The sequence below is a fragment of the Phoxinus phoxinus genome (assembly GCF_949152265.1).
Source record: "Phoxinus phoxinus genome assembly, chromosome: 5".
Lineage (NCBI taxonomy): Eukaryota > Metazoa > Chordata > Actinopteri > Cypriniformes > Leuciscidae > Phoxinus > Phoxinus phoxinus.
The window spans coordinates 39,457,743-39,485,692 of record NC_136880.1 but is presented as its reverse complement, the minus strand read 5'-3'; the positions used below and the strand labels follow the sequence as shown (position 1 = coordinate 39,485,692).

The window sequence follows — 27,950 nt, the reverse complement described above, 5'->3', positions numbered from 1 at the left end:
CGTCAGTGCGCGCACCACGAGCCATGATGAGGACGCGGGCACGCGCATCAGTTCAAGAGAGAGAGCGACTGTGAGTGTGACTTCAGTCTGTCGAGTCTGAATTGAGCAGATCACTCTGTTGGAGGAGTTACAGGGATATTTCGTGTTTCTTGGGTCATCACACAGGGACTTTAATATGAAGGTTCTACATCTGTGCTTATTCACGACTTTTTGGAGAGCTGTAAGTATTTAATTGTATACATTGTCTCCATATGACCATTATATAAAAATACTTTTAATAGATTCCTTTCAAAATGTAGCTACTGAACTTGCCTATTCGTTTTTTTATGTCTTGCTCAGATTTCTGCAAACAATTTCTGAGTTTTGCGCATCTGTCAGAATATTGGTTACACAGACGTCCGTAGTAAAAACGCTAAAGGAATCATATTGGAATTTCCATCATAACATGGAATCTAGAATTCTGAAAAGAATTATGAAAAGTGAAAATCCAATCTTTTGGATTGACTTCAAATGAGAATAAAAACACTTTTTTTTTTGTCCAATTTCTTATTTTTTTTTCGGGGGGAAATGTAAACAAGTGTGACTTTATGTAATTCAGAATTGGGCAAGATGGAAAGCATGACTTCTTTGAAATAATTTTACATTTTTACATTACTTTAAAAGCTGGAATGAACCAATACACATACTATACAACCATCTTGTAATCTACTGTGCTGGTTAATGTGAAGTTTTTTTCTCATTAGGTGCATGCTATCCATCCAGATTGTGCTATTATCTCCCAGCTTATCCAAAACCAAAAGATCTGCATCAAAAATAGGAAGAGAGAAATGAAGAACCAGTCCCAACAAAAAGGTTGTATGATGAAACATTACATTACACTATATATTTATACTGATAAAAATTTACACTCTGTGTATTTGTGTGTGTGTGTGTGTGTGTGTGTGTGTGTGTGTGTGTGTGTGTGCAGCTGATGTGTTCATGCTTAGATTGGCCTGGTTAAGTAAAGATGAAATTACCATGCAGAAATATAACCATGTTACTTTAATTGAATATGCGAGTGAAAGGAAGGAAACGGTTGTGAACTCAGCAGAACTACAGAATTGACCCACATTAGATCTTTCGTCGACAGAGCAATTCTGTTGTGTAATTTTAGCAGACTACTACTGAAGTGTTGTCCTTTCTAATAGGACTTTCTAATAGGACCCCCCCCCCCCCCCCCTCTTTAGACCAGTCAAGCATAATCTCTGAAGTGACTTGCAGAGTTATTAATTATTTGAAGTTTCAATTGGGGTTCTGTTCCTTCCTAAGACGTAAGTTCTATGAATATAACTTTTTTTGAATGAGATTGATGCAGACAGATGGTTCAACCCACAGGACATATGATAATTATGTTACGTGGCAGCTTAAACCTCCGGAGATCTGTGTTCTTACAACTTGACAATATGTGAGTTGAAAAGGAGATTGTGTGAAATGGTATTATTGCTGTTTTCTGCAGCACATGTTTATATATGCTTTATTTGAGCTTTCATCAAACAGGGTAAAATGCAACAATATTGTTACCCATGCAAGTCAAATTAGGACTCCATGTTGGTAGAACATTTGTTATGCCGTATTTGAATTCAAACAAAATTCAAAAGCTTCACCTCAGGATTTAAGATAATAGTAGTAATAATAAACATCAATTAGAATGATTACAATTTAATCAAAATAATTACATAATTTGCAAATTAATTAATCCCAATTAAACTTATATATATCAATATTTGCTGGGGGGGAAAAAATCCCAAAAAGTGTGCTGGGGCATTGTCACACGACAAGCTCTTGTATTCAGTCTGGAGCATTTTTATATTGCTAATCCATACACACTGTCTGACCAACTTTGACCTACAGACCTTAAAAGGACATGTCTTCCCCTCAGCAAGAACATACAGAGACAAAGCTGTCTATGTCTTTAAGGTGAAATGCAGTATATTCTTAAAAAATGAAGCTTACAAACAGGGTTTTCCAGCCTGATGAGCCATAAGACCTTTATAAGATTGGATGAGGCCATAACATTACCCAGGAGGGATGCACTTTGCCTTCGTTAACAATGGTACACTGATCTAAAAAAACAAAACAAAAAAAAACTATAATCAAGCATCAAGAACTCATATAACAAGCAAGACAGAGCAGGACTCTGGAGTGGACTTTGGAGTGGACTTCGGCTGGCAAACAGGAGTGGAGGAAGCCGAAAGGCGTGCGCTGCCCAGGCACACAGGACAACCATGGCGTAAAAGGTGAAGACTAACCTCTTGGCCACGGCAGGACTGACGGGGAAAACGAGTGTCTCAGGAATGGCCTCCATGGCAGTGACTGATAGATCAGGTGGCTCAGGAGAGACTGGAGCAGAGGTAGCCAACAGGGAGGTGTATGCAGTCCAGACACATATAATGGTGGCAATGTACAGGCCATGGCAGAACAGGCAGGAAGAGCGGGCTGCTCAGGGATGGACTCCATGACAGGGAGCTCAGGGACCACCAGAGTCAGGTCCTCCAGGACCATCGGACTTGAGACCACTGAAGTCAGGTACACCAGGACCACTGGACTTGTGACCACTTGAGTCGGGTCCTCTTGGACCACCGGACTTGGGACCACCGGAGTCAGGTACTGCATGACAACTGGACTTGGGACCAAAGGAGTCAGTTCCTCCAGGACCATCGGACTTGGGACCACTGGAGTCAGTTCCTCCAGGACCATTTGACTTGGGACCACTGGAGTCAGTTCCTCCACGACCACTGGACTTGTGACCACTGGAGTCGGGTCCTCTTGGACCACCGGACTTGGGACCACCGGAGTCAGGTACTGCATGACAACTGGACTTGGGACCACTGGAGTCAGTTCCTCCAGGACCATTTGACTTGGGACCACTGGAGTCAGTTCCTCCACGACCACTGGACTTGGGACCACCAGAGTCAGTTCATCCAGGACCATCGGACTCGGTCCCACTGGAGTCAGGTCCTCCAAGACCATTGGACTTGGGACCAACGGAGTCAGTTCCTCCAGGACCATCGGACTTGAGACCACTGGATTCGGGTCTTCCAAGACCATCAGACTTAGGACCACTGGAGTTAGGACCAGTGGAGTCTGGTACTCCAGGACCATCAGACTTGGGACCACCGGACTTGGAACTACTGGAGCCAGGTACTAGGGGTGTGCATTGGCACTGCCCTCACAATTCGATTCGATTACGATTCACCAGGTAACGATTCGATTCAATTCGATTCTACGATGCATTGCGATGCATCAAAATTCTACTGCACACAACAAGGCAAATTTTTCATCAGTCATGAGGCAATACAAGCAGTCATATATTGAACAACAGATTTTATTGGCTGCTATATGTGTGTATTATCACTACCATTATCACTGCTGTATCTTTGACATAAATGTCATTAAACAAAATAAAATTGAATGGTACAGGGTATTGTATATGGCATTTTCAAACCTGAAAAAGAAAACATAAATCACTGCTTTCTAGGGCTGTAATCTCCCAATCGATTAGTCGATTGTTGGTCGATACGTTCTGGCTTGACCAAAATTCTGATTGGTTGATTTTTTGCCGCGTTCATTTCATTCGTTTTGCCGCGTTCATTTCATTCGTTTTGCGCGTTCATTTCATCAGTTTTGCCGCGTTCATTTCATTCATTTTGCGCGTTCATTTCATCAGGAGGAAAGCACTAATTGCTAATGGGGGTGTTTTCAGAGCACCCCTGTTTCACAGGTAACAGTCTGTCTTCAGAACACCCCCCCTTGTTTTCACTTCTTTTGGATTATCCCAACCCACTGGAGAAGAGAGACAGATTGAAGAAAGTAGGCTACTAAGGTTTGCTGAATATTATTTATTTAATTGAGAGACCGTTTAATTCATAGTCAGTCCTCTTCTACCATGTCAACAAAGACATCGGCAGCATTTTTTTTTAGAAGACGGGAACATATTATTGGAGCCCAATGCGCGCACTCGCGCAGTGCCACTGTTTGTATTAGTTTTGAGCCTATGCTTTATTTTTCAGTTATTCACTTTATTTCGTTTTTGCTCTTGATCTGGTTTGTTTAATAAATATCATTTTTTTTTATTAAAATGGACGTGCCTTTTGTGTTTAAGAGTAAAGCTTTAAGTTAATAATAGTCTATTCGTGTCTCAGCCGCGAAGCTGCGCTCCTGTGTTCAGCCTCGTCTTGTTAAGTTTCCCATTAACTTCGTAGAATCGAAATGTGCCCAGATGTCCGCTTTTCCAAGCTTTGGGTGCGTTTTTAATTACCCGTCTATCGCGGTCATCTCCCTCCGCCTCAGCCGTCTTGATTGTTGTTGTTGTTATGCCCACGGAAGTAATAAACTTCACAACTTTATTGTCCAACTCAAGGCCAGAAAATAAACAGTGACATAATCGATTATGGCACTTTGCCGCATCGATGCTGAATCGTGCATATCCCGCATTGCGATGCATCGCCGAATCGATTATTGTTGACACCACTACCAGGTACTCCAGGACCATTGGACTTGGGACCACCGGAGTTAGGTACTCCACGACCACTGGACTTGGGACCACCGGAGTCGGTTCATCCAGGACCATCAGACTCGGGCCCACTGGAGTCAGGTCCTCCAAGACCATTGGACTTGGGACCAACGTAGTCAGTTCCTCCAGGACCATCGGACTTGAGACCACTGGAGTCGGGTCTTCCAAGACCATCAGACTTAGGACCACTGGAGTTGGGACCAGTGGAGTCTGGTACTCCAGGACCATCTGACTTGGGACCAATGGAGTCAGGTCCTCCAGTACCATTAGACTTGAGACCAACGGAGTAAGTTCCTCCAGGACCATTGGACTTGGGACCACCGGAGTCAGGTCCTCCAGTACCATTGGACTTGGGACCAACGGAGTCAGTTCCTCCAGGACCATCGGACTTGGATCCACTGGAGTCAGTTCCTCCAGGACCATTGGACTTGGGACCACTGGAGTCGGGTTCTCCTAAACCATCAGAGTTAGGATCACCGGAGTTGGGACCAGTGGAGTCATGTACTCCAGGACCATTGGACTTGGGACCACCGGAGTCAGGTCCTCCAGTACCATTGGACTTGGGACCAACGGAGTCAGTTCCTCCAGGACCATCGGACTTGGATCCACTGGAGCCAGGTACTCCAGGATCATCGGACTTGGGACCAATGGACTCAGGTCCTCTAGGACCACTTGATTCGGGACCACCGAATTTGGTCGTCCAGGACCACTGGATTAGCGATAGGAGCCCTCATTCTCCTGCGCTTGTGAGGGAAAGGTGATAAATAGTCGGCTGCCACCCACAAAGCTGCAATGCACTCCGCATCCTAATAGAGTTCTGCAGTGGTCTCCGGCACCTCAGGAGAAGCTGCAATGGGCTTGGCCACCTCTCAGTGGGCGGAAAATGAGGTGGACCTGTTCTTCCTTCTCCGATTCCCGGTAATTGGAGGACTGGGGCATCCACTGACTGAACGAGGAATGGAAGGACAGTCAGTGTGGGAAGACCTCATGCTGCATGTGGACTCTGACTCCACAGTGTGAATAGTGCACAAAGTCCCAAAATGGTAGCCTTGTACACTTAATTGTCTAAAAAAATTGGCTTCATTAAATTGAGAAAGCATCTTCCAGATAGTATCCATGCCACCATGTATATCTGCCAAGTGTCTGAAATCTGTTGAAGACTTGCAATTGCACAAACCATATTCCTGAGTTATTTGCAAGGAAGCCATGCCCTTGATGTATTTTACCTTATGTTTTTTTCTCCTCAAAGAATTGTCATAACCCCCAAACTGAGTATAAAAAATTAATGTTGCTATGAATAGCCATAGATATCTAGGTCACTTTGCAACAGAAGTCTTGAGTGTCTTGAAGACACTGTTATACTACAACCTTTCTTTATTACTCGATTTGATTGTTCCAGCTTTTCATCGTTTTAATAGACTGGAATTTGTATGGCATGAATGCATGCAGATATTGACTAGTGAACAGAAGCTTACTGACCTTTGAAAACTGGATGCATGTCTATCTAATGAATATTCAGTTACATCATATTAAGGACACTAATAGATGTCAAAAAGTTGCATTTACTAACGGTCCGTATATGCCTTTAGGCAGCAAACAAGAAAATAATGTTTTATGTGCAGATGGATGAGCAGTCAATAAGAGTTCATCCAATGCAATCACTGACCTGCTCATGTTAGCATGACAAAAAACTGTTGTTAGACTTGGATATAAATAAACCCTGTCTATAAGATAATATGGGCTGACTGGGCAAGCTGGTGCTGCTCTGTTAATGTAGATGGATCAATCACGAGCTTACTTGAATCATTTTGTGTCAATTATACAGTTTGGAAACTTCTGACTATGGAAATATTGGTCAAGGAAAGGAAGAGGGATAGAATGAATTTAACATATTGTCAACAGCCTTTGAAAACAGTTCCTCTGTGTATCTCAGGTTGTGGGACGGATTGGGATGGGATCCGCTGCTGGCAAACAGCCAATTCTGGACAACTCATAAATGTGTCCTGTTCGGAAGTCTTCCAGCATATATCTAACACTCAAGGTCAGATCCATCCACCCACCCATCCATCCATCCATCCATCCATCATTTCTCTGGCTCTTTGTCATTGCTGTCATTCTTTAATATCAGCTGGTGTGAGCTTCAGGCTCATTTCGCTTGAAAAGTTTGTCAAACAGATGATTTTTTTTTTCTGAACGCTGGTGTGCAATAACTATAGCTGAAAGCTGTCACAGTTCTAGTTAGGGGTTGTAATATTGCACGGGTCAGTAGTCTTTAAAGTTACAGGGCTATGATTCTGTGAAATGTTGAATATGCAGACAGAAAGTCACAGAGCCCTTGAGATATTGGGATTCAGCTTGAACTGCGATGACCTGTGTATATGCACTCGAGAATGGATTTTTGCAGCTGGCTAAATTTAGTTAATTAAATTTGCTAATGCAACACAATTCATGAACATTTTTTCACAGCTTAATTTCATGGCATGCAATCAATTTAAATTCCTAAAATGGAAATTTACTTAATGCATTTGCATTGGGACTACATTAATAATTTCCGTTGGCCATAACTGCATATATGGAAATAAAAGATGACAGAGATGTTGGGCAGATATTTAGTGCTCTACTAAATTAAAATGAGGTTATTTTATTTATTCTTGTCGCATGTCCGAAAAAAATAAAGTGCTTTATAAATAGCCACAAATTAAAACATGGCTCAGTTCTTTTCATTTTCATTCTGTGTGAAAGGCATAACAAAACAAAACTGTTTACATAGAACATAATCATAATCATAATTTAATTCGGAGTGCAGACTCTGGTAAAATATAACACTTTGCCACTGCGGTGTAGATTCAGCTGCAACAGTGTGGCAGCAATGAAAATCTGTGAAGGAAAGAAGATCGATCTTTGGATTTTAAAATCGATATCGACATCAAATGAGGATTGCGATGAATGTGAAAGTCGATCATTTTACCCAGTCCAATTTTAGTCCTCATATAAGATTAATCTTTAACTCTTGACAGCGTTTCCTTCGCTGCTTGTCAGTGTTTTCATAAAAAAACATCTTGGGGATGTTTTATTTTTTACAAATATGATTGTCTCCTTCTGACAACAAACAATTTAGCATTTTTATAATCCATTATTTCATCAAAATTCTCTTCAACAAGGAATTGTAACGTCTGTTACTGCCACTAAATATTAAACATCAGGTGGTATATATCACATCTGTGTGATTACTTTTCCCCTAAATCCGCAAATGTAGGATTAAATCTAGTAAGGTTTTGTAAATGTTTTAAATCCTCTAGGAGTGCTTACAGATCAGGATGTTCAGATGACAGTAGACACTTACCAACAGATCTGAATCAGGGCAGACACCATATTTCAAAATGAGAATGGGAGGACCCACACGCAAGCACACAGCCACACACACACGCACACGCACACACACACACACACACACACACACACACACACACACACACACACACACACACACACACACACACACACACACACACACACACACACACACAAACACACACACACACACACACACACACACACACACACACACACACACACACACACACACACGCCTATATACTGTAAACGTATATATTCTAACAACGAAAAATTGTAAGAACATGAACGCTCTGGACAGTTGATGGGGCAGTGTTGCATTGTCATTAAAGTTTAAGCTTTGCCAATTTTAATATTAAAGCTCAAGAAGACGCGAAAGGGAACTCAATTTGTTACTCACGCTCTAATCATATGCTTCGCGCGCTCAGAAATCCGCTTCTCAGACAGCAGGCGAATACTGAATCGAGCTCTCTTTCACATCTTCTTGTGCTTGAACAGACATATTCAAACAAAATTATGTCAAAATTCACATCTTGGTAAGTATCCTTGTAAACTAGTCAGTTATGTCTTACTGTAAGTGAACGTAAACAGTTGAGAAATAAAACGCATGTGTAATAGTAAATTTGATCTGTGCATTAGCTCTTGAAGTGACAACAGCCTATTATTCCTGCTGCTGTTCGATTTTAATGTTAATTAAACAACAATCACTCATTGCTCTTGACTCAATAACTTTTGTAACTTTAATAAGGATTAATCTACGTTTCATGGCTGGCAAAAAATATTTATGGCCGGTAAATTTTCTTAAATCATCTGCCTTTAGCAGGTGTGACAAAAAGTTACTGTGAGTGTGTGTGTGTGTGTGTGTGTGCGCATGTGCATGTGTGGTCCATGGCAAACCCTACATTATGAGAACAAAATGTCTCAGTAAATATCCAAAATCCTTGCCCTTGTGGGGAATTTTTTGGTCCCCATGAGGAAAATAAATCATACAGAATGGTCTTTTTTGAAAAGAAAATGCAGAAAGTTTTCTGTGAGGGTTGTGTTTATAGGTAGGTTTAGAGTTAGGGGATATAATAGACTGTTTGTACAGTATATAATAATCAATATGTCTATGGAAACTTCCCATAAAACATGAAAACCCAACATTTTTCTGTGTGATTCCATGTTCTAATTCATTTCCAGCTTTATTGTACACCTTATAATTGTAAAGTAGTTGCTGGTCGGACTCACACTGCTGTTCAGATGCTCCGGTTAAAGCAGGTGAAGCCGTGATGCACATATGGGGGCTGAAAAACACCTGCTCTGCACAGGAAAGCAGCAGATTTTATCCCAGTTCTAGTGATCATGTTTCCCCCAAAGCATTCTCCAGGCTTCTGTTGGTATTTATGGAAGTGTTATGGAAGTGTTATGAAATGGGAATTGTGCTTACTTCTCTCTGAAATGAGGGCTGATCAGCAGGAGTCTGTAACAACTCACAAACTTGAGACTTATTTGGCACTCATGCGTATGAGAGATTTGAATGACTATTCATTGTGATCAAGACAAAGGCCCTTCAACTGGGGTTCTCGAGCAATAAGGTTCAGCGAAATGTTACAAAGCCTGTCAGAGGGACAAATGGTGCTGCCTTTTTTTTAAAATCTTTAAACCATAAATCTTTGCTGTCTGTTCGGCAGGTTTTATATACAGGAACTGCACGGCTCATGGCTGGAGTGACCCATATCCTCCATATGACGAGGCCTGTGTATTTGAAGATGATTCAGAGTCGGGGACTGTGGTGAATATATTCCCATAATACATGCATGATTGACAGCAATGACCATAATTCTGAAAACATTAGCTGTGTCTGATGAATGACTTCCAGTGCATGTGCTGTATGTGTACTTGAACTTCCCATGATGACCACCAGTGGTCGCTGTGTTTTGTTTTTGCACAATGCTTTGACGTCCTGCTTTCTGTTCTTTTGTGTCCTGTTCTTCTTTTAGGATTATTTTAAAACTAAGCAGGTCATCGACCTATTCATGCTGAAATCTAAAAACAATAATTACACAGAATATACATAGTAGTCAGTTTTTGGCCTTTAAGATTTGGAAGGGCTTTCCTTTAGACAGTTTTAATCAAAAAAAAAAAAAAAGGTATTAGTCACTGACGCATAATGAAATATAAATCTGGTGGAATAGTTTGACTCGATGCAGTTTGTCGATTGATGTAAATTACTTTTCTCTCAGACTTGGCCTTTATTTTTCAGACAACTTACTTGTCGACTTTGAAGCAGCTGTACACTGCAGGATACGCAACATCGCTTATATCACTCATTACAGCCGTTATCATATTCACATGCTTCAGGTAACACTTATATATTATCTTTATGATATCCAAAAGCAATTGTGATACACAAAATGGAATCAGAATGAATGGAAATATCTGTAAATATTCAGTATGCAATCTTCAGAATAACATTATATTATATTACATTATGTTTCTAAGTACCCATCATGCTCTGTTCATTACAGGAAGTTTCACTGTACCAGAAACTACATACACATCAATCTGTTTGTCTCCTTCATCCTGCGGGCTAGTGCAGTCTTCATCAAAGACACCGTTCTGTTCTCAGATGAAACTCAGGACCACTGTTTAATGTCCACGGTGAGTGAGAGTGTCTCTGTACAATTAAGAATTCACAGATAATCAAAAATGATCCAAACATATTTGTGAAGTTGTTAGTTAAAGGAACACTCCACTATTTTTGGAAATAGTCTCATTTCCCAACTCACCTAGAGTTAAACAGTTTTACCGTTTTCGGATCCATTCAGCCGATCTCTGGGTCTGGCGGTAGCACTTTTAGCATAGCTTAGCATAGATCATTGAATCTGATTAGACCGTTAGCATCTCTCTCAAAAAAATGACCAAAGAGTTTCGATATTCGATAGGCGCTGCGTAATATCATTGCGCTGCTGGTACGGCAGAACAGTTCCTTGATTATTACGCAGGAATGAGAGTATAGTTCCTAGTCATATTGGCCTAGAAAATCACAACTTTTAATTTTCTGTCACTTAGTACACGATGTAACTACAGAAGAGTCAAGTTTTAAATAGGAAAAATATCGAAACTCTGTGGTCATTTTTTTTAGAGAGATGCTAACTGTCTAATCAGATTCAATGATCTATGCTAAGCTATGCTAAAAGTGCTACCGCCAGACCCGGAGATCGGCTGAATGGATTCGAAAACGGTAAAACTCAACCGTTTAACTCTAGGGGAGTTGGAAAATGAGCCTATTTCCAAAAAAAAGTGTTCCTTTAGGCAAAGTAAGGCCCCTTCACACCAAGGATGATAACTAACCAGAATGATAAAGATATAGGTCTAAATATAAAAGAATAGCAGAGTTTCCACTACAACTATACGATGACAGCACAGAGAAACCATAAAAAAAATTCCAGCTGATGTACGATAAAAAAGTTTGACAGTCAATCAGAATCCATTCCACTGTAAAGAGTTTAAGCATTTAAAATGGCAGACGACAAAACTGCAGTGTGCTTAGAATAAACAGAGCGTTTTCGTTCATTGGTGTGGACACTAATATAGTTATTGTTATTGTTTCCTTTATAGTTATCGTTCTTGGTGTAAACAGGCTTTTAGTCAAATGCGATAACATTAACTAGCATTTTCAAGAAAAAGAATTAACTTATTTACTTATAAAAGAAAGAACTTATTTAAGTTTAAGTATTTACTAATAATATTTTATTTTAACTTTATTTCAATTACCAAAAATCTTTTATAACAACACTGCAATGAACGCAAACCTTTTCATGTTTAAATGAGGTTGATGTGTTCCAGTGCAGGTGAGGGATGTGCTCTCATTCTGTACCCGTGTGTTGTTGTTGTTCACAGATAGCGTGTAAGACTGCCGTAACCTTCTTCCAGTTCTGCATCCTCAGTAATTACTTCTGGCTGCTGGTGGAGGGCATGTACCTGCAGACGCTCCTCGCCCTCGCCTTCGTCTCGCAGAGGAAGTACTTCTGGTGGTACATTCTGATAGGATGGGGTTGGTACATCCTGAAAAATGGCTTCCAGGAGAAAGGCTGTGTGTAATCAGATTAAAAGATCTCCGGCAGTTTGCCAGGATTTGAGCACTAGAGGAGCTACAAGTATACAAATTAGCAGTTTGTGTCACCAGTGTTGCTTTTAAAAGTAATGCGGGTTCCCACTGTACAATTTATAATGTCAGATTGTATGAACATGATCCCAGCTGTAAGCCATGTCACACTCTCAGTTGTCATAAAGGTCAGACTCTGTACGGCAGCTAGACATGGTAAAAAGAGACGCATGCAAGAAGAATGTCCGAAGATTTACATGATCAACCCGTGACACGTTCAGTGATGTGAGCTGCATTTAAATGCGGGATATAAATGGTGGCTATAGCAAACAAAAAAATCTCTAGCGTTCATTTTTGATTTGATGGTTAGTTTGTCAGAGGCAAAATTTTATCGCAATGGTCATTAATCAGCTGTCGGTAAACATGTCAAACTAACGATTAAAGACTTCCGATTTTGGCCTAGGATCCTAGGAATCTTTTAGGATTTTTTGTGGGCTTGCTGGGCTGGGCTTGCTTGTTTGTTTTTTAATTTAAAAAAAATAAGTTTTTTTGGCAAATGTTAAGGCCCTTGGAAATGCAGATTCATGGCTGTACAGTAGAGGACGGTGCTCAAACAAACCTGTCAGCTGTTCTGCTATTCTGGATTGCAGAAGAATAGGACACAGGAGAAGTTTGACACTCTTAATCCAGCAATAAAAAAATGTGATGTGTATCTAAAGTCATTTTTGCATAATTAGTAAAATTGAATAGGATCATTGAGGGTCAGCAGCAAAGATATTGGTAAAAAAAAGTGAGATTAAATACATAAAAGTATTTTGAGTTTGCATTTCACTGCTTTTCATTATTTCGAGGAATACTGAATCTGTTTTTGTGTAAGTGCAGTATTGTGACGTAGAGGCAGAGACGTTCGGATCCATTTGCAGATATTTATTTAAGATGAAGATAAACAGAGAATAAACAGGCAGGACCTCAAATGCAGACAAGGGTAATCCAGAATCGAAGTCAAACAGGCAAGGTTCAGAGGCAGGCAGCAAAGGTTCATAAAACGAGTTCAGAGTCCAAGTTCAAACACACGAGATCAAATCCAAGCACAGAGAAAACAAGGGTCACAAACTGAGACAGAGGTTGGGTAAAACAATACTTCACAAATGACAGAGAACAGAACAGTCCAGATAAAGGGTAGCTGAGGGTGCACAGGTGAGACTGGTCAAATCATAATGGGCTGATTAGGGAATAACGAGCATGGAGGATAATGGGAAATGAAGTCCTAGTATGCAGGAGAGAGGGATCTAGTGAAACCAGGAGGAGGCGTTGTCGTGCGTTCCGTGACAAGTATCAAGTAAATACTAGTTACTTGAAAAAGTAATCTGATTACATAACTCGCGTTCCCCCCAACACTGTGTGTCAAATTATTGAGATCTGTTAAATCTGTTCTGAAACAAATGATATGTTAAAAACCTGCAGGTTGTTTTTCTGTGAATTTGAAATATGCATCTTCTGTTTTGTTTTTTTCTTCTAGGCGTCCCATTAGTTGTGCTGATTGTGTGGGTGTTGACCAGACAATTCTTTGATAACAGAGGGTATGTCACATCTTCAACATTCAAATGATCATGAAACTAAACAAAAATGACCCTATTTACTTTCTTAATGCACTTTCCTGGTCTGATTGAGAATTATTTATATGAGAAATGATTGTCTTTGTAATATTTAATTGAAAAGTAGAACTTATTCCATTTCTGACATGACTTTCCTTTTTGGAAAAGCCCCCCAATACAGTTTAATGTTGTTACAATTAACAATTTTCTCATGTTTGCAGATGTTGGGATGATACAGATAATATGAACATCTGGTGGATCATTAAAGGACCGATCACAGCTTCACTGTTTGTGAGTTATGATGTTGTTGTATGTCAGATTTTGAGATTGACAACATTTATTACAATTTGACAACATGTATTCAAATAGATAGTTATTCAGAGATATTACCTGCTCTACTGTTATTGTAGCTCTTTCTCTGTCTGACAGGCTAATATCATCATCTTCCTAAATGTGATTCGTATCTTGGTTCAGAAATTGAAAAGTCCTGGAGTTGGTGGAAATGACACGGGTCACTTCATGTGAGTCAAATAATAATGTGCAAGAAGTGCTGAAAATTAACGTTTTGCCAGACCTGTTAATGGTGGGTAAAAAAAGAAGAAAATAAAATAGTAGTTATTTCTTGCAGGCATTTTGTCAAACCAAATAGTTTATTTATTTCATTAGTCTTGCAGCAAACAGCATATCATAGCACAATATTAACATTATATCACTCAGAATCACTTACCAGACAGTTTTCTTGTCTTTCATTAAACATATTGAGTGTACTCATAATTTTGTTAAACTGCAGAGAATATTCAGCACAGAATTTGCTGGAAAGAATGCACATTAAATGGGATTCTATACAAAAACACTTTATGCCAAACAGGTTGTATATAAGACAAACGACTTCAATTATTGCATAATACTGTCATGTTTAATGTGTATTTTCAAATGGTTTTTTTTATTTTTATTAAAGTATGTTTACAAGCTGTTTAATTCACAAAATTGAATCAAAGTTGAAAATGAATTAAAACCAAATGAAATCCATAAAATGATATCATGATGGAAACCCTAAAAGATAAACATATTATGTATGCTGTTCCAGATGAAACCAGTTTAGAATCAAACAGATGGCACGTGTTAATGCGAGTGAAACGCATATCTTCATTTCGCTGCAAAATGTCTGTTCATTAGAATACGGCTTCACACACTGCCAGGTCGTGCTTCATGCATGAATAATATTTAGCTTGCCGGTTCGTGCAAAGGTGAGTTTCTATTTTAGGCCCCGTTGTGTCTCAATACCTGTTCCTCCTAATAATGTGATGTATATGCAAAGACGAAGAGAATTTGCATTTATCCCATTATCCGGGGGCTTATTAGTTTCTGAAAGTTCAGATCCGTCTTTCAAATTTGATTATGTGCGATTTAACTTCACACTGGCTCTGGGTTTGACCTCAGCATTTATGAACGCACTAACTTTTGATTATTCTCTATCAAAATAAAGGGATGAGGCTTGGTTCAGTTGCGTTAGTAGTGTGTTGAAACTCGCTGTAATGGTAAGAGGAGTGACACACTTGAAGCAGTTGATCAATCACAACACACTGGTCCAGCCGGCCAATCAAAGCACACTGAAGCTTTTCGGAAGGAGGAGCTTCATAGAGACAGGAACTAAACAGCGTTACTGACAGACTGGGAAGAGAGGTGCTGCAACAATGTCAAATATGGGAAAATAATGAGTTTTTCAAGCATGAAACCCTATTCTATAGAGCCCAAAAACAAAATCAAGACTTGTAAAAAGAACATAATATGGCCTCTTTAAATTAAATAAAACTTTGCTAACAAAATAAAACATGTTACAAAATATGTACTGTTCTTAAATGTAATAAATTACCAGTATGCTAAAGATGTTAAACGCATAATAGGCTACTCTACAGTAGTAGATGTGCTCTGAATTGTTTGTGTGATGGCATTAATATTGACTCATAATTATCTTTGATCATCACACAGGAGACTGGCCAAGTCCACCCTGTTTCTGATTCCTCTGTTTGGGATGCACTACACTGTGTTTGCCTTTCTGCCAGAAAACACGGGTGAAATTATCCGGTTCTACATCGAACTCGGCCTGGGCTCCTTCCAGGTACAGATGAATTCATATTTTATGAAGAGATGATCTGCTAAGTATTATTTTACAGATTCAATAATGCGGAAATGTCTGATTTTATTCCTGAAAGTCTTTTTTTTCCCCTTCCCCAGGGCTTTGTGGTGGCACTTCTTTATTGTTTTCTCAATGGAGAAGTAAGTATTCCTATAATGGAAAACTTCAACATGATATTGATAAAATATATATGGTATAGACGTTTAGAAAATGTTTTTAAGATGTTTAAACTACTTTTTAAAGGCGTTTATCAGATGTTTGCACACAGCAGATGCTTTCCAGACAAAGTGTTCTTTATAAGACATCTTGGAGACGTAGGCTAGTGTGCTTTCTGGGCTATAATACAATATCGGCAATCACAGACATTCGCATTCAGACAGGATTAGATTTCTCAGAGGATCTTTGAGTTTACAGAACATTTTTAGGTATTTTGCATTGGAATTTGTATGAGGAAAAACACTGACATGGCAGATTCGGACGTGGTATTGAATCATGTCCTCCATGAAATCTAGTCTTAGGGCTTTTTCTACAACACAACTTTCTGTGAAATCTGTTAACTCTGATTGCCCAGATTTCGGCAACAAGTGTGGACTACTACAGACTAGATGAGCATTAAGTGTGTGCAATACTTTCTCTCCTCCTTCAGGTTCAGGCGGAGTTGAAGCGCAGGTTATGGACGTGGCAGACCCAGACTCATCTGAGCCCCAGTAAAAAGCGTCAGGTCACTGTTACTCAGATGATAATGCATGAGACTGCTCATCCACACACTGACATCTGCAACGGCTACATCACGTCTGTGTGAACACACCTGCAGGTTGCAGACGGAAAGACACGCTAAAGACTTCAAGGGCTTCCCGCTCAGCTCTGGAGAGTGGAAGACGGTCACGTGAGAGGAAACAGGTACCCGTACAGGTCATGTTGAAAACACCAGAGTTGTGGATTTGTAAAACTACAACCAGATGTTAGAGTTTGTGACACAGCAAGTGTGGAGGCTTGATTTCTCTTGATTTGACCAGTTGATCATTCATGTGGCTTGTTCCTGAAGGTGGCTTTTTTGGCAAATGGCTGATTAACATTTGAAAAGTCTGATTGTATCAGTATTTTATTTTGGTATGCAAATGAGAATGATTATAAAATGTTAAGAATTTTTATTTACATCCTCATTCCAAGTTGAGCTAGATGGCGCTAGATGGTGTAAACTGTAAACTGATAATAACACAATTCATATTTATCAGTTTGGAGGCATTTCATTTTTACAGTTATTAATAAGCTATTTATTATTGCTGATGGCAGGATGTGCCATGACTCTAAGGAAACAGGTTTTTCTTACATGCCAATGCTAACTTGAAGCTGTTTTTAACTTAGGAATTGTTTTGAAATGAACACTTCGTATACATTGACAGCAACTGATAATAATAGTGCTTTTCATCATATCGATGTATTTAAATGGTACTGTGGGATATAATATTGTCAGTTTGATTTTTAAGTGTACACTTCTGTTCCAAAGATTGGGGTCAGTAAAATATATATACCGTATATATTTTTTAAAGAAGTCTCTCCTGCTCACCAAGGCTATCCTTATTAAATAAAGATAATGGAAATGTTGTGAAATATTATTACTATTTGTTTTCTATTTGAATATATTTTTCAAATGTAATTTAATACTGTGATGTCGACGCTGAATTTTCAGCATCATTAATCCAGTCTTCAGTGTCACATGATCCTTCAGAAATAATTTGAATATGCTGATTTGCTACTCAAGAAACATTTCTTATTATTATCATTGTTGAAAACAGTTGTGCTGCTTCATATTTTTGTGGAAACCGTGGTACATTTTTTTCGTAGAAAGTTTATTTAAAAAATTAATCTTTTGTAACATTATAAATGTCTTCTTTACTGTCATGTTGACCAATTTAGTGCATCCTCGCTGAATAAAAATAGCCAATTCATTTCATTAAAAGAAAATCTTACTGACCCCATACTTTTAAATGGTATTGTACGTCTGCAGAGATTACAGCTGAATACCAATAGCTTTATATAAAAAAAGGGGAATCTTCAGAAATGTCAACAGTTAATGTTACACTGAGAACAATGTTTACAGCTTTAAAAATATGTATTGTACTGTAATTCATTTATTTTAACTTTTTACCGCTTTTAGAGATAATGAGTTTATTTGTATGTTTTTCCTGACTGACAGTTCTTTAATGTTTTGGTTTTGTATGAAATATGTATTAGATCAAATTACAGCTGACTATTTTAATATTTAATATATTTGTGAAAATATTTAAATGTATCCAGTTAATTTGACTATGCAGGCTGTAGCTTATTTTACTGTTACTACTTTACTTGATTTTTTTATTTCTAATTAAAAAAATGCATTTGCATGGAGGTCCCTACACATTTTTCTTTTTGTCAAATTTAAAGGTGCTATAAGCGATTCCTGAGAAACTGTTGATATTTGAAATCACCTGAACGAACACACCCCTCCCTTCATTGCTCCGCCCCCAAAATCCTCGAACATACAATTCAAGAGTGGATGTCTCTTTATGATACCTGAAGCAAAGCAAAATAATGCTTAAAAAATAAAGCGATACAGTACACAAGAGTATATGTAAGCAAGAGTGGGTTGTTAGTCGCCAACAGCACACCAGCTCCAGGCACAAAATGATACTCAGAATTGTTCTGTTACTATTGCTAAAATTACAACATCAGCATATCTTGGTTCTGTGAAACATAGTACAACCAATGTTACTCACGTTCGGAGAAGTAACAACACAACCTCAGCGTCTGTTTTCAGGCTTTCTTGCTTCGTTCTCTCCAGCGCTGGAAAGCTTTTCTAATACTAACACAGGTCCTGAAGCTCTTGCCTGACCATAACCCTTCTTTTACCAGTGATATTCCTCTGACCTTTTCTCTTTTGTAATGCCTCTCAGCTATCTCTCTCTTCTTCGATTTTATAGTGGGTGGCACCAACGTTAAGGTGCATTATCGCCACCTACTGTGTTGGAGTGTGGACCAGATTACCCTTTTTTTTTTCAAATCTCCCTCTTGCTCACTCTCTCCTCCCCCCATCATGAGTGGACACACCCCCTACTGCTGATTGGCTCACTCACTCTCCTCCCCCAAAACAAGTGGACACGCCCCCTGTTGCTGATTGGCTACAAGTGTGTTGTGCCACTCTGTCAGATCAACGCAGACACACAGTGTTTCTAAAATCGCTTACTGCACCTTTAACTAAAATAAAATCATAGGAGTTTAGCATTTTTTGCCCAGTGCAGTTAACAGCCAACCATATTTACACTTTATCTCTCTCACACACATTCAAAGAAGACACATGTATACATACATACATAAAAAAAACTACACAAATTCCATAAATTCAAGAGTTGTATGTCAAGAATGGAATTCAGACACGTACAAAAATGTTCACAGGTCAAACATAGACATCATCTCGACATCAAAGCAGAAGAAACAGCAGGCAGCTTTACAGAGCAGCTGAATGTACAATACAGTTGTTGTCCGGGTGTTACATTCAGACTGAAATGAGTTAGTCCACAACATGAAGACATCTCAAAGACACAATGCAACTTCAGACCTAAACGACAGACAATCCTCGTTCCTCAAATATACAGCGCTCAATTATTCTATGAAATAAAAGCGTCATCTACTGGCAGATAGATGTATTACAAGCACAAGAAAACACGTCTGTAACAGCTTTGAGACATGGTCGTTACCTTCTGAGCGCTCACACTCAGAATGACGGCTGGTGTCAAGAACATAGAAAGCAGCAAAATTCTCTCTTTTTTTTCATTTTCATGCAGATATATTAAGAAAGAGACACTGAGGGAGCTCGGCCCTCCCGTTACTATATCCAAACACATATGAAGATCTATGTCGTAAGGTCACATGATCCAAGCAACATCTGATGCTCTGTTAATGACACTCTGTTAGAATTTCACAATTTATTTCAACAGACAAGTTCACTATCACTGAGAGCTCGTTCAAGATCATTAATATTTACAGACTGAAAAGTGACGATAAGACAAAAATGAGAAAGGTTTTCATCACCGGTGAGCACTCATGGAATATTTTATTTAAAGACTCCCCTCGTCTGCCATTGGTCGGCAAACAGATACAGCCCCGCCCCAAACTCATGCCATTGGTTGACTAATGTTGCTGTTTGTGATGCTGAAAACAAACATGTTTTTTTATAGCACCAAAGAGCCGCAGTGTTTACAATTTTCAAGCAGAAGCCAGCTACAAATGACTTATAGTTGTCTCTATTAAGAATAAAACGTATTTTACATTAAAAATATTACTTTTAAAGGAACTGCAATTGTTGCCTCAACCGGGGTGGGGCTATTTTTATTCGGCCAATGAAAGATGGGGAGAGTGTATGAAACCTGACATTATTTTCGCACTTTTGTATGATGATTCTAGAACAGATTATAAATTACACGCTTCAACTTTAAAATAACTACCGAGGGGGGGAAAAAACATACATTTTCCACATTGTTTAAAAGAAAGATTTGTGCAATCTACACGACCATTACTTTTACTATACATTTCAATAATTTCAACTCTGCCTCCAATACTGTATGATACACCAACAACCGAGCTGCAACAAAAGCATATTGCACTTCAAAATTGGCACGTTCATAATCACAGAAGTTTTACATACATCATTAGTACTTCATGTTGACTGCAAGTGTTGGCTAATGTAAAGAGAGAGTGCTGGTACATCCATCATTTACTGGCGCATGTGCGTCTTTAACATATACAGAGAATCTAGAACTTCACAGCAGAGAAAAACACTGTACTGGAAATAAACAACACCGTTAGCAGAGACTGTTGCCGCTTTATACACTGATGCACGGCGTCCTCGTGATCAAACATGTCAAATGTGAGGGATAACTAATCATGATTGTCAGTCAGTGGTGATGCAGTAAATTTGGTTGGCTTCATAGATTGACATCAGAGATTGTACTTGTAAAGGGTTGGGGTTAACTGTCTCTCAAGCTTTAAAAGAGTTCAATCCAAAACTAATTAAAATCTGTCATCATTTACTCATCGTCATGCCATTTCAAACCGGTATGAAATACTTTCACTGTACCATAAAAAGTATTTCATATGACTTGTGCATCGTTTATGGTTGTAAAACGGCACTTTGTTGGACTTTTACATTTTCATTCTAAGAGGATAAACGTTCAAAAAGTCAGATATTGGAATGACATGAAGGTTAGTACATGATGACAGAATCTATAATTTTGGGTGAAATACCCCTTTAACTCTATCACATTTCATTCAGATGTCTCCTGTCAGCCCTAAAAAGCATTTATAATGCACCTGATAGTAACGTAATGGCATTGATTTGCGCATCTCAAAGCTTTAGATATGACTATATATGCATTCTAAGACCACGTATAAATGAATATATTCCTACTTGGTATAAATGAAAGATTGTAAAAGCAACCTGAACACTGAATCTGTTAATCTACACTACTAATTGACTAAAAATTAAATCAATACCGCACGGCACTGGTTGTTTAGAATAGATCCATCAAAGCTATTTTTGTGACCAACAGGCACTTCAGAATAAATCAGAGGGAATTGTGGGAATAGCTTCCTCGCTCCGGTAAATGTTTTTTTTTTTTTTTTTTGACAATCCTTGGTTTGTTTAAATTGGCTCTGTGTAGTTATAAACCATTCGCATGACAAGAATACACTGTCTAAAAGCTAAATCGAAACAACATTTACATATAATCTAACGACATGAGTCATTCATAAGTCTTTATATTATTGACATACTCTGTACTTACGGCTGATTGTAAAAAAATACGTTTTACAATCTCTCTGTGGAGAACACTGAATCAAATACACAGCATTTGAACGAGCAACACGAAGTCTGTACATTTTCTTTTATAGTGTACTTCTGATAAACACAGTAGCTTGCTGAAAAAACAATACTTAAATAGTCATGTTTTGGCACTTTATGTTATTATTTTTTCCTTGATCTTGTAACCCGTCTCTCTGTCTCCGATTAGACACTAACTAATGTTCATAACTAGAAAGCAATGTGCTATTGGTTTGACAAAAAACGAATGTATGAACGTTTCTCTGACTACATTCTAACCACACACGATTCACATTCTCTATGGCTCATAATGCGATATGAAAATTCACTCGAATTTCTGCTGCGATCTCATTTTGGCGTTTAGGGCAGCGGTGTGAAGCGTACGACCCCCTGCTCTGCATTATTATTGTCTGAGAAAGAACGTACAACTCTTGCGATAAAATAACATTCTTTTATGCTCATATTGTTGTTTTCTTATTAGATTAATTAGAAAGCCTTCAAAAAGTTGCGTTGTGGTCAAAAAGCTTTCTAACCTGAACTGCAACTTTTGGTAGCATTAGCTCAAAACAGTTTTGGCACTATAAATATATTTCGAACCGATAATGGGCGATGCGTTCAGGATCTTGTTTGGAATCTTTAAATGCTATCCAGAGAATTTATGAATAATGAATAGTTCTTCTCTCATTGTGAATGGCCGGCCCTACTGCAGGTGAAGAGGGTGAGTTGAGGGCGGGGCTTTAGGGACGTGGGCCAATCAGGCGCTCAGGTGGGCAGGTTGAGGTTGACCGTCTCGGCCAGTGGGCTGGACATGCGTATCTGTGAGCTGCTCTTGCTGAGGATGGACAGCTGCGTCCCCCCGTTCACGCCACTGCTCGCTAGCGAAGGGTGACGCTGCTGCTTCAGGTCCACAGCAAAGTACCTGTTCACCGTCCAACTCCTCCATTTCCTCTTTATCTCCGACTGCACCTTTAGGGAGAAACTTGAAAAGGTCATTTTTTAATGTACTCAGCTGTAAGGGTGCACGCGTTCTCCACCAGTCAACACTCTCTCCCTCATGCTTTGCACGATGTCCTAGCCAGATGTGACACGTTTCAAGCATCAATTTGACTAATCGTGATTAATCGCATCAAAAATAAAAGTTTGTGTTTAAATAATATATGTATGTGTATTGTGCATAATTATTTTGTATATATAAATACACATACATGCATGTATATATTTAAGAAAAATTTGTTATTTATATATAGAATATTTATATTTATATATAATATAAATTATGTATAAATATATACATGCAAATAGTTCTTAAATATATATTCATGCATATGTGTGTATTTATTATATACAAAATAATTATACACAGTACACATACATATATTATTTAAACACAAACTTTTATTTTGGATGCGATTAATCGCGATTAATCGTTGCCCATCCCTATGAGTTATTTGATGTTTTATGTTTGGACCAATGAGATTTTACTATGTGCGGGGCTATCTACAGCAACGCAACAATTTTTTTACAACTTAACTGACAACATTTGTTTTTGTGTGTAACATGGATGAAATTGATCGCTTGTCACTATCGCGTCATGCCTGGTTAGGATATGGTAGTAACAAAAAATAATTGTTTATGTAGTTATATTGGAAAAATTATTGTGGAAATGTATTGTTTTCTAACCAAAAACTGATTGCATGCATTTGAGAATTTCAAATGAAATGCTCTTACCTCTCCATTCAGAAAGCAGTACAGCACGGCCACCACAAAGCCCTGCAAGAGTTAATATTATTACGTAATTGCATTAAAAGTTCGCATTTAATTGCTTAATAGTGACAATAAAGACACTTGTAAAGTATCAAAAGATTTCACATAAAGCTGTTCTTATGAACTTTCTATTCATCAAAAGAATCCTGGAAAAAACACTGTATCACGGTTTCCACCAAAAAAATATTAAGCAGCACAAATGTTTTCAACATTGATAATAATAAGAGCAGCAAATCAGCATATTAGAATGATTTCTGAAGGATCATGTGACACTGGAGTAATGATGCTGAAAATACAGCTTTGCATCACAGGAATAAATTACATTAACATATATTCAAAATGAAAACAGTTATTTTAAATTGTAATAATATTTCACAAAATTACAGTTTTTACTGTATTTTTGATCCACAGCCTTTGTGAGCATAAGATGCTTCTTTTTGCTGAAATCTTACTGACCTCAAACTGTTAGTGCACACACAAAAAAGTCTATTTATTCAATAAAGCTCCAAAACCTAGTGAGCTGCCTCGTTGTCTACATAGGCGACTACCTTCTAAGGCAGCATACTAAAAATGAAACAACACAAATAATAATGAAGTGAATTGAAACGCTCTACATAGGCATAAGAAAAATATCTCTCACGCATGCTACACTCGGCAAACCCTAACATAAGCATGTTGTTAAGCTAATGGTTTCAAATAAATACGTCATACTCACAAATATTGGTTATATATTTGAGACAGAACTGGATACGTTTACTGAATAATTTTGATTACTAATATTTTTTAAATGCATTCTGGAATTGCCTAAACCGCAATTTCATAGAAATGGCAGCATCTAATATCCATGGGATCGCATAATGAAGCTCATAGGGTTTGAAACAGAGAATGCAATGCTAAAGTTGCTGCTGTAAAAGCAGATGCTCAGTACCTGGAAGGATCCCAGGCCCAGCTCAAAGACCAGTCGCTCCCGCTTGCTGAAATCCTCCGGGGAGAAGGCAAACACAGTGTAGTGGATTCCAAACAGAGGGATGAGGAGCAGGGTGGACCGTGCCAGCCGCCTGTCAACACACACACACACACAGCGCTTCAGACGGATGATTGAATCTCTCACCATGTCAACACACAGTTTCTGTAATACACTGGAGATCAGAGCCATCCACAACAATCTTGCTCCATAGGAAAGATGGTCTCTAGATCTATAGTTTCTCCTGGACAGTAAAGACAGTAAATAGAGACCTGCTTTTCCTGAGCAAACGACCCCAATAATCTCACGTGTCTTCTCTAGTCTAGACTGTGATCTCAACAAGGTCTTTACAAAATACCAAAGTCTGCAATTAAAAGTCCTGTAAAGCCTGACATGTGAAATAATAATCTGAAAAAAAAAAATTAATGGAATGGTTTGTTGAACCTTTAGACAATATGATATATTGTGAGAATATAGATCTCAAGGAGGAAGAAAACAACTATGATATCTTGTAATGTAAACCAATGAGATATGTATATTAGTATAGCATAAATGCATATCAGTTGTCACTCCTTCCCAGTAATATGTCTTAGTGTGATGATATTTAAATGCTTAGTTTTATGATCAAATCTCTGTAGCTTTTTATTGTGGAGGGAAAGACATATAATTCAATGCAATACAATAATGATTGAGAGATGGACGTTCCTCAAAAGCCTGTTGTCATATTTGATAATCACATTTTAGCATGAAATTTCTATATTATAAATATATAATATAGAAACATCAGTATAATATATCAGTAATATATAGCATGAGATTACTTCAGTCAAGTGTTCATCTTGAAATATTAATAACAATATAAAAATATTTTTGTTTACTTTATAAAATCAATAAATATTTAAAAGCAAAAAGACCTGAAGGTGGACATCAGACTGCAGAACGCATGTGATCATGTTAATAATTTAGAGGCCTTAGAACTGATCAAATATGATATGCTTTATGGTTAATATGAACTGAAATATTTATCATCAGAAGAGCAGTATACTTATATATATTTTAGATTTACTCATTGTCACGTTTCAGTCCAAAGGCGATGAAGAAGATTCAAATTGAAGTGTTTTTATTTAAAACAATGTAAACTCAGGTAATCCACAGATGCAAGAACAAACACCCGATCAATGCCGGACCATGAATGTGAACTAGAGGAACTTAAAGGGATAGTTCACTTAATTGTTTTTATTCTGTCCTCATTTACTTACTCTCAAGTTCTTTCAAAACTGTATGAATTTCTTTTTTTTCTGCTGAACACAAAAGAAGATATTTTGACGAATGTTTGAAACCTAACAGTTGATGGACCCCATTCACTTCCATAGTTTTTTTTTTTTTCCTATTAAGTCAATGGGGTCCATCAACTGTCTGGTTACCGACCTTCTTCAAACTATCTTCTTTTGTGTTCAGCATAAAGAAATTCATACAGGTTTGAAACAACTTGAGAGTGAGTAAATGATGACAGAATTTTCATTTTTGGGTGAACTATCCCTTTAAATACACAGAGATAATGAACTGAATACAGACAGGTGTGCTCGTCAAATGAGCAACTGATTAATGGCGGGAAACTAGAACAAAGGAAACGGGTAACAGAAGAGAAACAAACTAAAAGCCCATGAAAAAGAAACTAAAGCTAAACTGAACATAATGGTGACACATGCATATGCATGTCAACAATTATTTCATTTTTTTCCCCTTAGAAATAGGAAGAACTAAACATCTGAGAGAAAGTTGATATTACAATAAAACAACTAACTATGCATCAACAAATGTCTTTTTGTCAACTACTCAATAATGCATTTAGTTCTCATCTAATAACTAGCTTGGAGCAGAAAAAATGCTCAGCAAATATTAATATCAGGCTAAAAATGGCCCAAAAAGTTTTGGCAGCTGTGTTTTGGGGTCATGGTTTAAGCTATTCTGCACTGGCTGAGCTGGTGGACCATTTTGGATCAGCAATAAGTGATCTGCCATGTTACAAAAACCAGCTGGACCACCTTAAGATGGTACGTAGTTAAATATGGTATTTATCAAGGGTCAATAACCATAACTACTTGGCTGATTTGAACATTTCTGGTATAGTTCACATTGTATAAACCAGATTGGACCAGCCTGAACCACCAGTTCCAAAACACAGATGCAACTGCATTTTCCAGCAGGTAAAAGTCCTGTAGCTCAAACAGTAAAGCATGGCACTAGCAACAGCATGGGCATGGATTCGATTCCCAAGTGAATGCAACTGATAGAAATACTGTATATGTATACAAACAGGAATGCAATGCAATAAAAGCATCTGCCAAACATGCAAATGTACAGAAAAAAACACACAAACTATCAGCGGGGAATATTCACAGCTTAAAAACAAAAAATGCACATTTGGTGGCCAACACAGACTCAGACACACACATTCACACAAACAAACACACACACTTACAGCGTGATGGTAGAAAGCTCTGACATCCTGCACGAATGCTGGGCGGCCTGTGTGGGCTCACTGAAGCATTTCTGTGCACAGCTGCTAAACACGACAAAGACAACAAACACTCTTTAGGACAGAACACACACGCACACGCACACACACACACTCACTCATAAAACTGACCGCACACAACAGACCTCAACACTGAGAGACCTCAAGGACATTTCATAGCTCAAGCACAATACTGTTTTCCATGCAATTACAATAAATAGGGCTTTGAAAGCTTTAAAAAATAACGCAAAAGCACCATATTATATTCTTTCTTGTGCACTAGATTATTTAGACCCCCAAACATGAATTAAAGTCACTCTCAATAGACTTCAGGCTTTCCTTCCTGAAACAGTAGATCATGGCGCTAGCAACTCCAAAGTAATGGGTTCGATTCCCGGGGAAACTGATGAAATGTATACATTCAATGCTATGTACATCGCTTTGGATCAAAGCATCTGCCAAATGCATTTATGTGAATGTTAAGACATAAGTCCTCATACACAATATTATCCAGAAAACTAAATTTTATTTTTCACTGCCACATGTCACTTCGATCAACACAACAATGATTCCTAATCAGCACACGACTAAATGACTGAACATAAACTACAACCGTTCTAACAACAATCAAAAAATAAACGGCCTATGGAGATTTGTGACACTATGAAACATCATTCACACATGAATGTTACCGATTATAGCCTACTATCAACACTGAAATGATTTCAACTGAATAATGACTTTTTAGAGCTGCTATACTTCATTGAATCGTTATTTTCCTGTTTATCACTATAAATTGTATAAAGCGCTATTAAGTAGGCCTAGTTTATTGTATAAAACTATTAAGACTTTCAATTTCATTTCAGCCACCGAGATCATCATGAGATACTCCATATCGACCAATCAGACACAACACACCAACAGTACGCTGTTTCCATGGTGACTGAGGCAAGCTACTCACAGGTAGATGCTGGACTCGTTCCCGCCAATGTCTGGAGACTGCAGCTTCTGCACCAGGATTATGATGATTCCGATGAAGAGGACAAAATTGATCTAGAAGCAAATGCATGCGGTTATTATGGCTCACAATCAAATTCATAAATTCATATATATGTTTTATTT

The 27,950-nt window shown here is 38.3% G+C and overlaps 2 protein-coding genes across 8 annotated transcripts in view; one reads left to right on the top strand and one right to left on the bottom strand.

Annotated features, from left to right (window-relative positions):
• Nucleotides 1-49: 49 nt before the first annotated feature.
• ghrhra (growth hormone releasing hormone receptor a) lies at nucleotides 50-27,812 on the top strand. 4 transcript variants are annotated; one of them, XR_013797615.1, is made up of 14 exons: nucleotides 62-220; nucleotides 744-852; nucleotides 6,486-6,593; nucleotides 9,580-9,680; nucleotides 10,152-10,249; nucleotides 10,417-10,549; nucleotides 11,792-11,945; nucleotides 13,516-13,576; nucleotides 13,813-13,882; nucleotides 14,021-14,112; nucleotides 15,581-15,710; nucleotides 15,827-15,868; nucleotides 16,375-16,628; nucleotides 27,695-27,812. XR_013797615.1 is itself a non-coding variant. In XM_079612806.1 (13 exons), the coding sequence occupies exons 1-13, from the start codon at nucleotides 176-178 to the stop codon at nucleotides 16,528-16,530; spliced, it is 1,299 nt and encodes a 432-aa protein (XP_079468932.1). In that variant the 5' UTR covers nucleotides 50-175; the 3' UTR covers nucleotides 16,531-18,117. The 4 variants fall into 4 exon arrangements, 3 of the variants coding, with proteins under 3 accessions (XP_079468932.1, XP_079468933.1, XP_079468934.1); XM_079612806.1 differs by lacking the exon at nucleotides 27,695-27,812 and having other exon boundaries at nucleotides 50-220; nucleotides 16,375-18,117; XM_079612807.1 differs by lacking the exon at nucleotides 27,695-27,812 and having other exon boundaries at nucleotides 14,066-14,112; nucleotides 16,375-17,328.
• Nucleotides 21,389-27,950, bottom strand: part of adcyap1r1a (adenylate cyclase activating polypeptide 1a (pituitary) receptor type I) — a 31,365-nt gene continuing 24,803 nt past the window's right edge. For 2 of the 4 annotated variants that reach the window (XM_079612791.1, XM_079612792.1), the window contains 4 exons: nucleotides 27,790-27,881; nucleotides 24,275-24,404; nucleotides 23,311-23,352; nucleotides 21,389-22,548 (listed from right to left, as the gene is read on the bottom strand). In XM_079612791.1, the coding sequence (XP_079468917.1) occupies nucleotides 22,345-22,548; nucleotides 23,311-23,352; nucleotides 24,275-24,404; nucleotides 27,790-27,881 (468 nt within the window). In that variant the 3' untranslated portion in view covers nucleotides 21,389-22,344. Of the gene's footprint in view, nucleotides 22,562-23,310; nucleotides 23,353-24,274; nucleotides 24,405-26,792; nucleotides 26,877-27,789; nucleotides 27,882-27,950 lie in introns of all 4 variants that reach the window. The other 2 variants (XM_079612789.1, XM_079612790.1) reach the window with 2 other exon arrangements.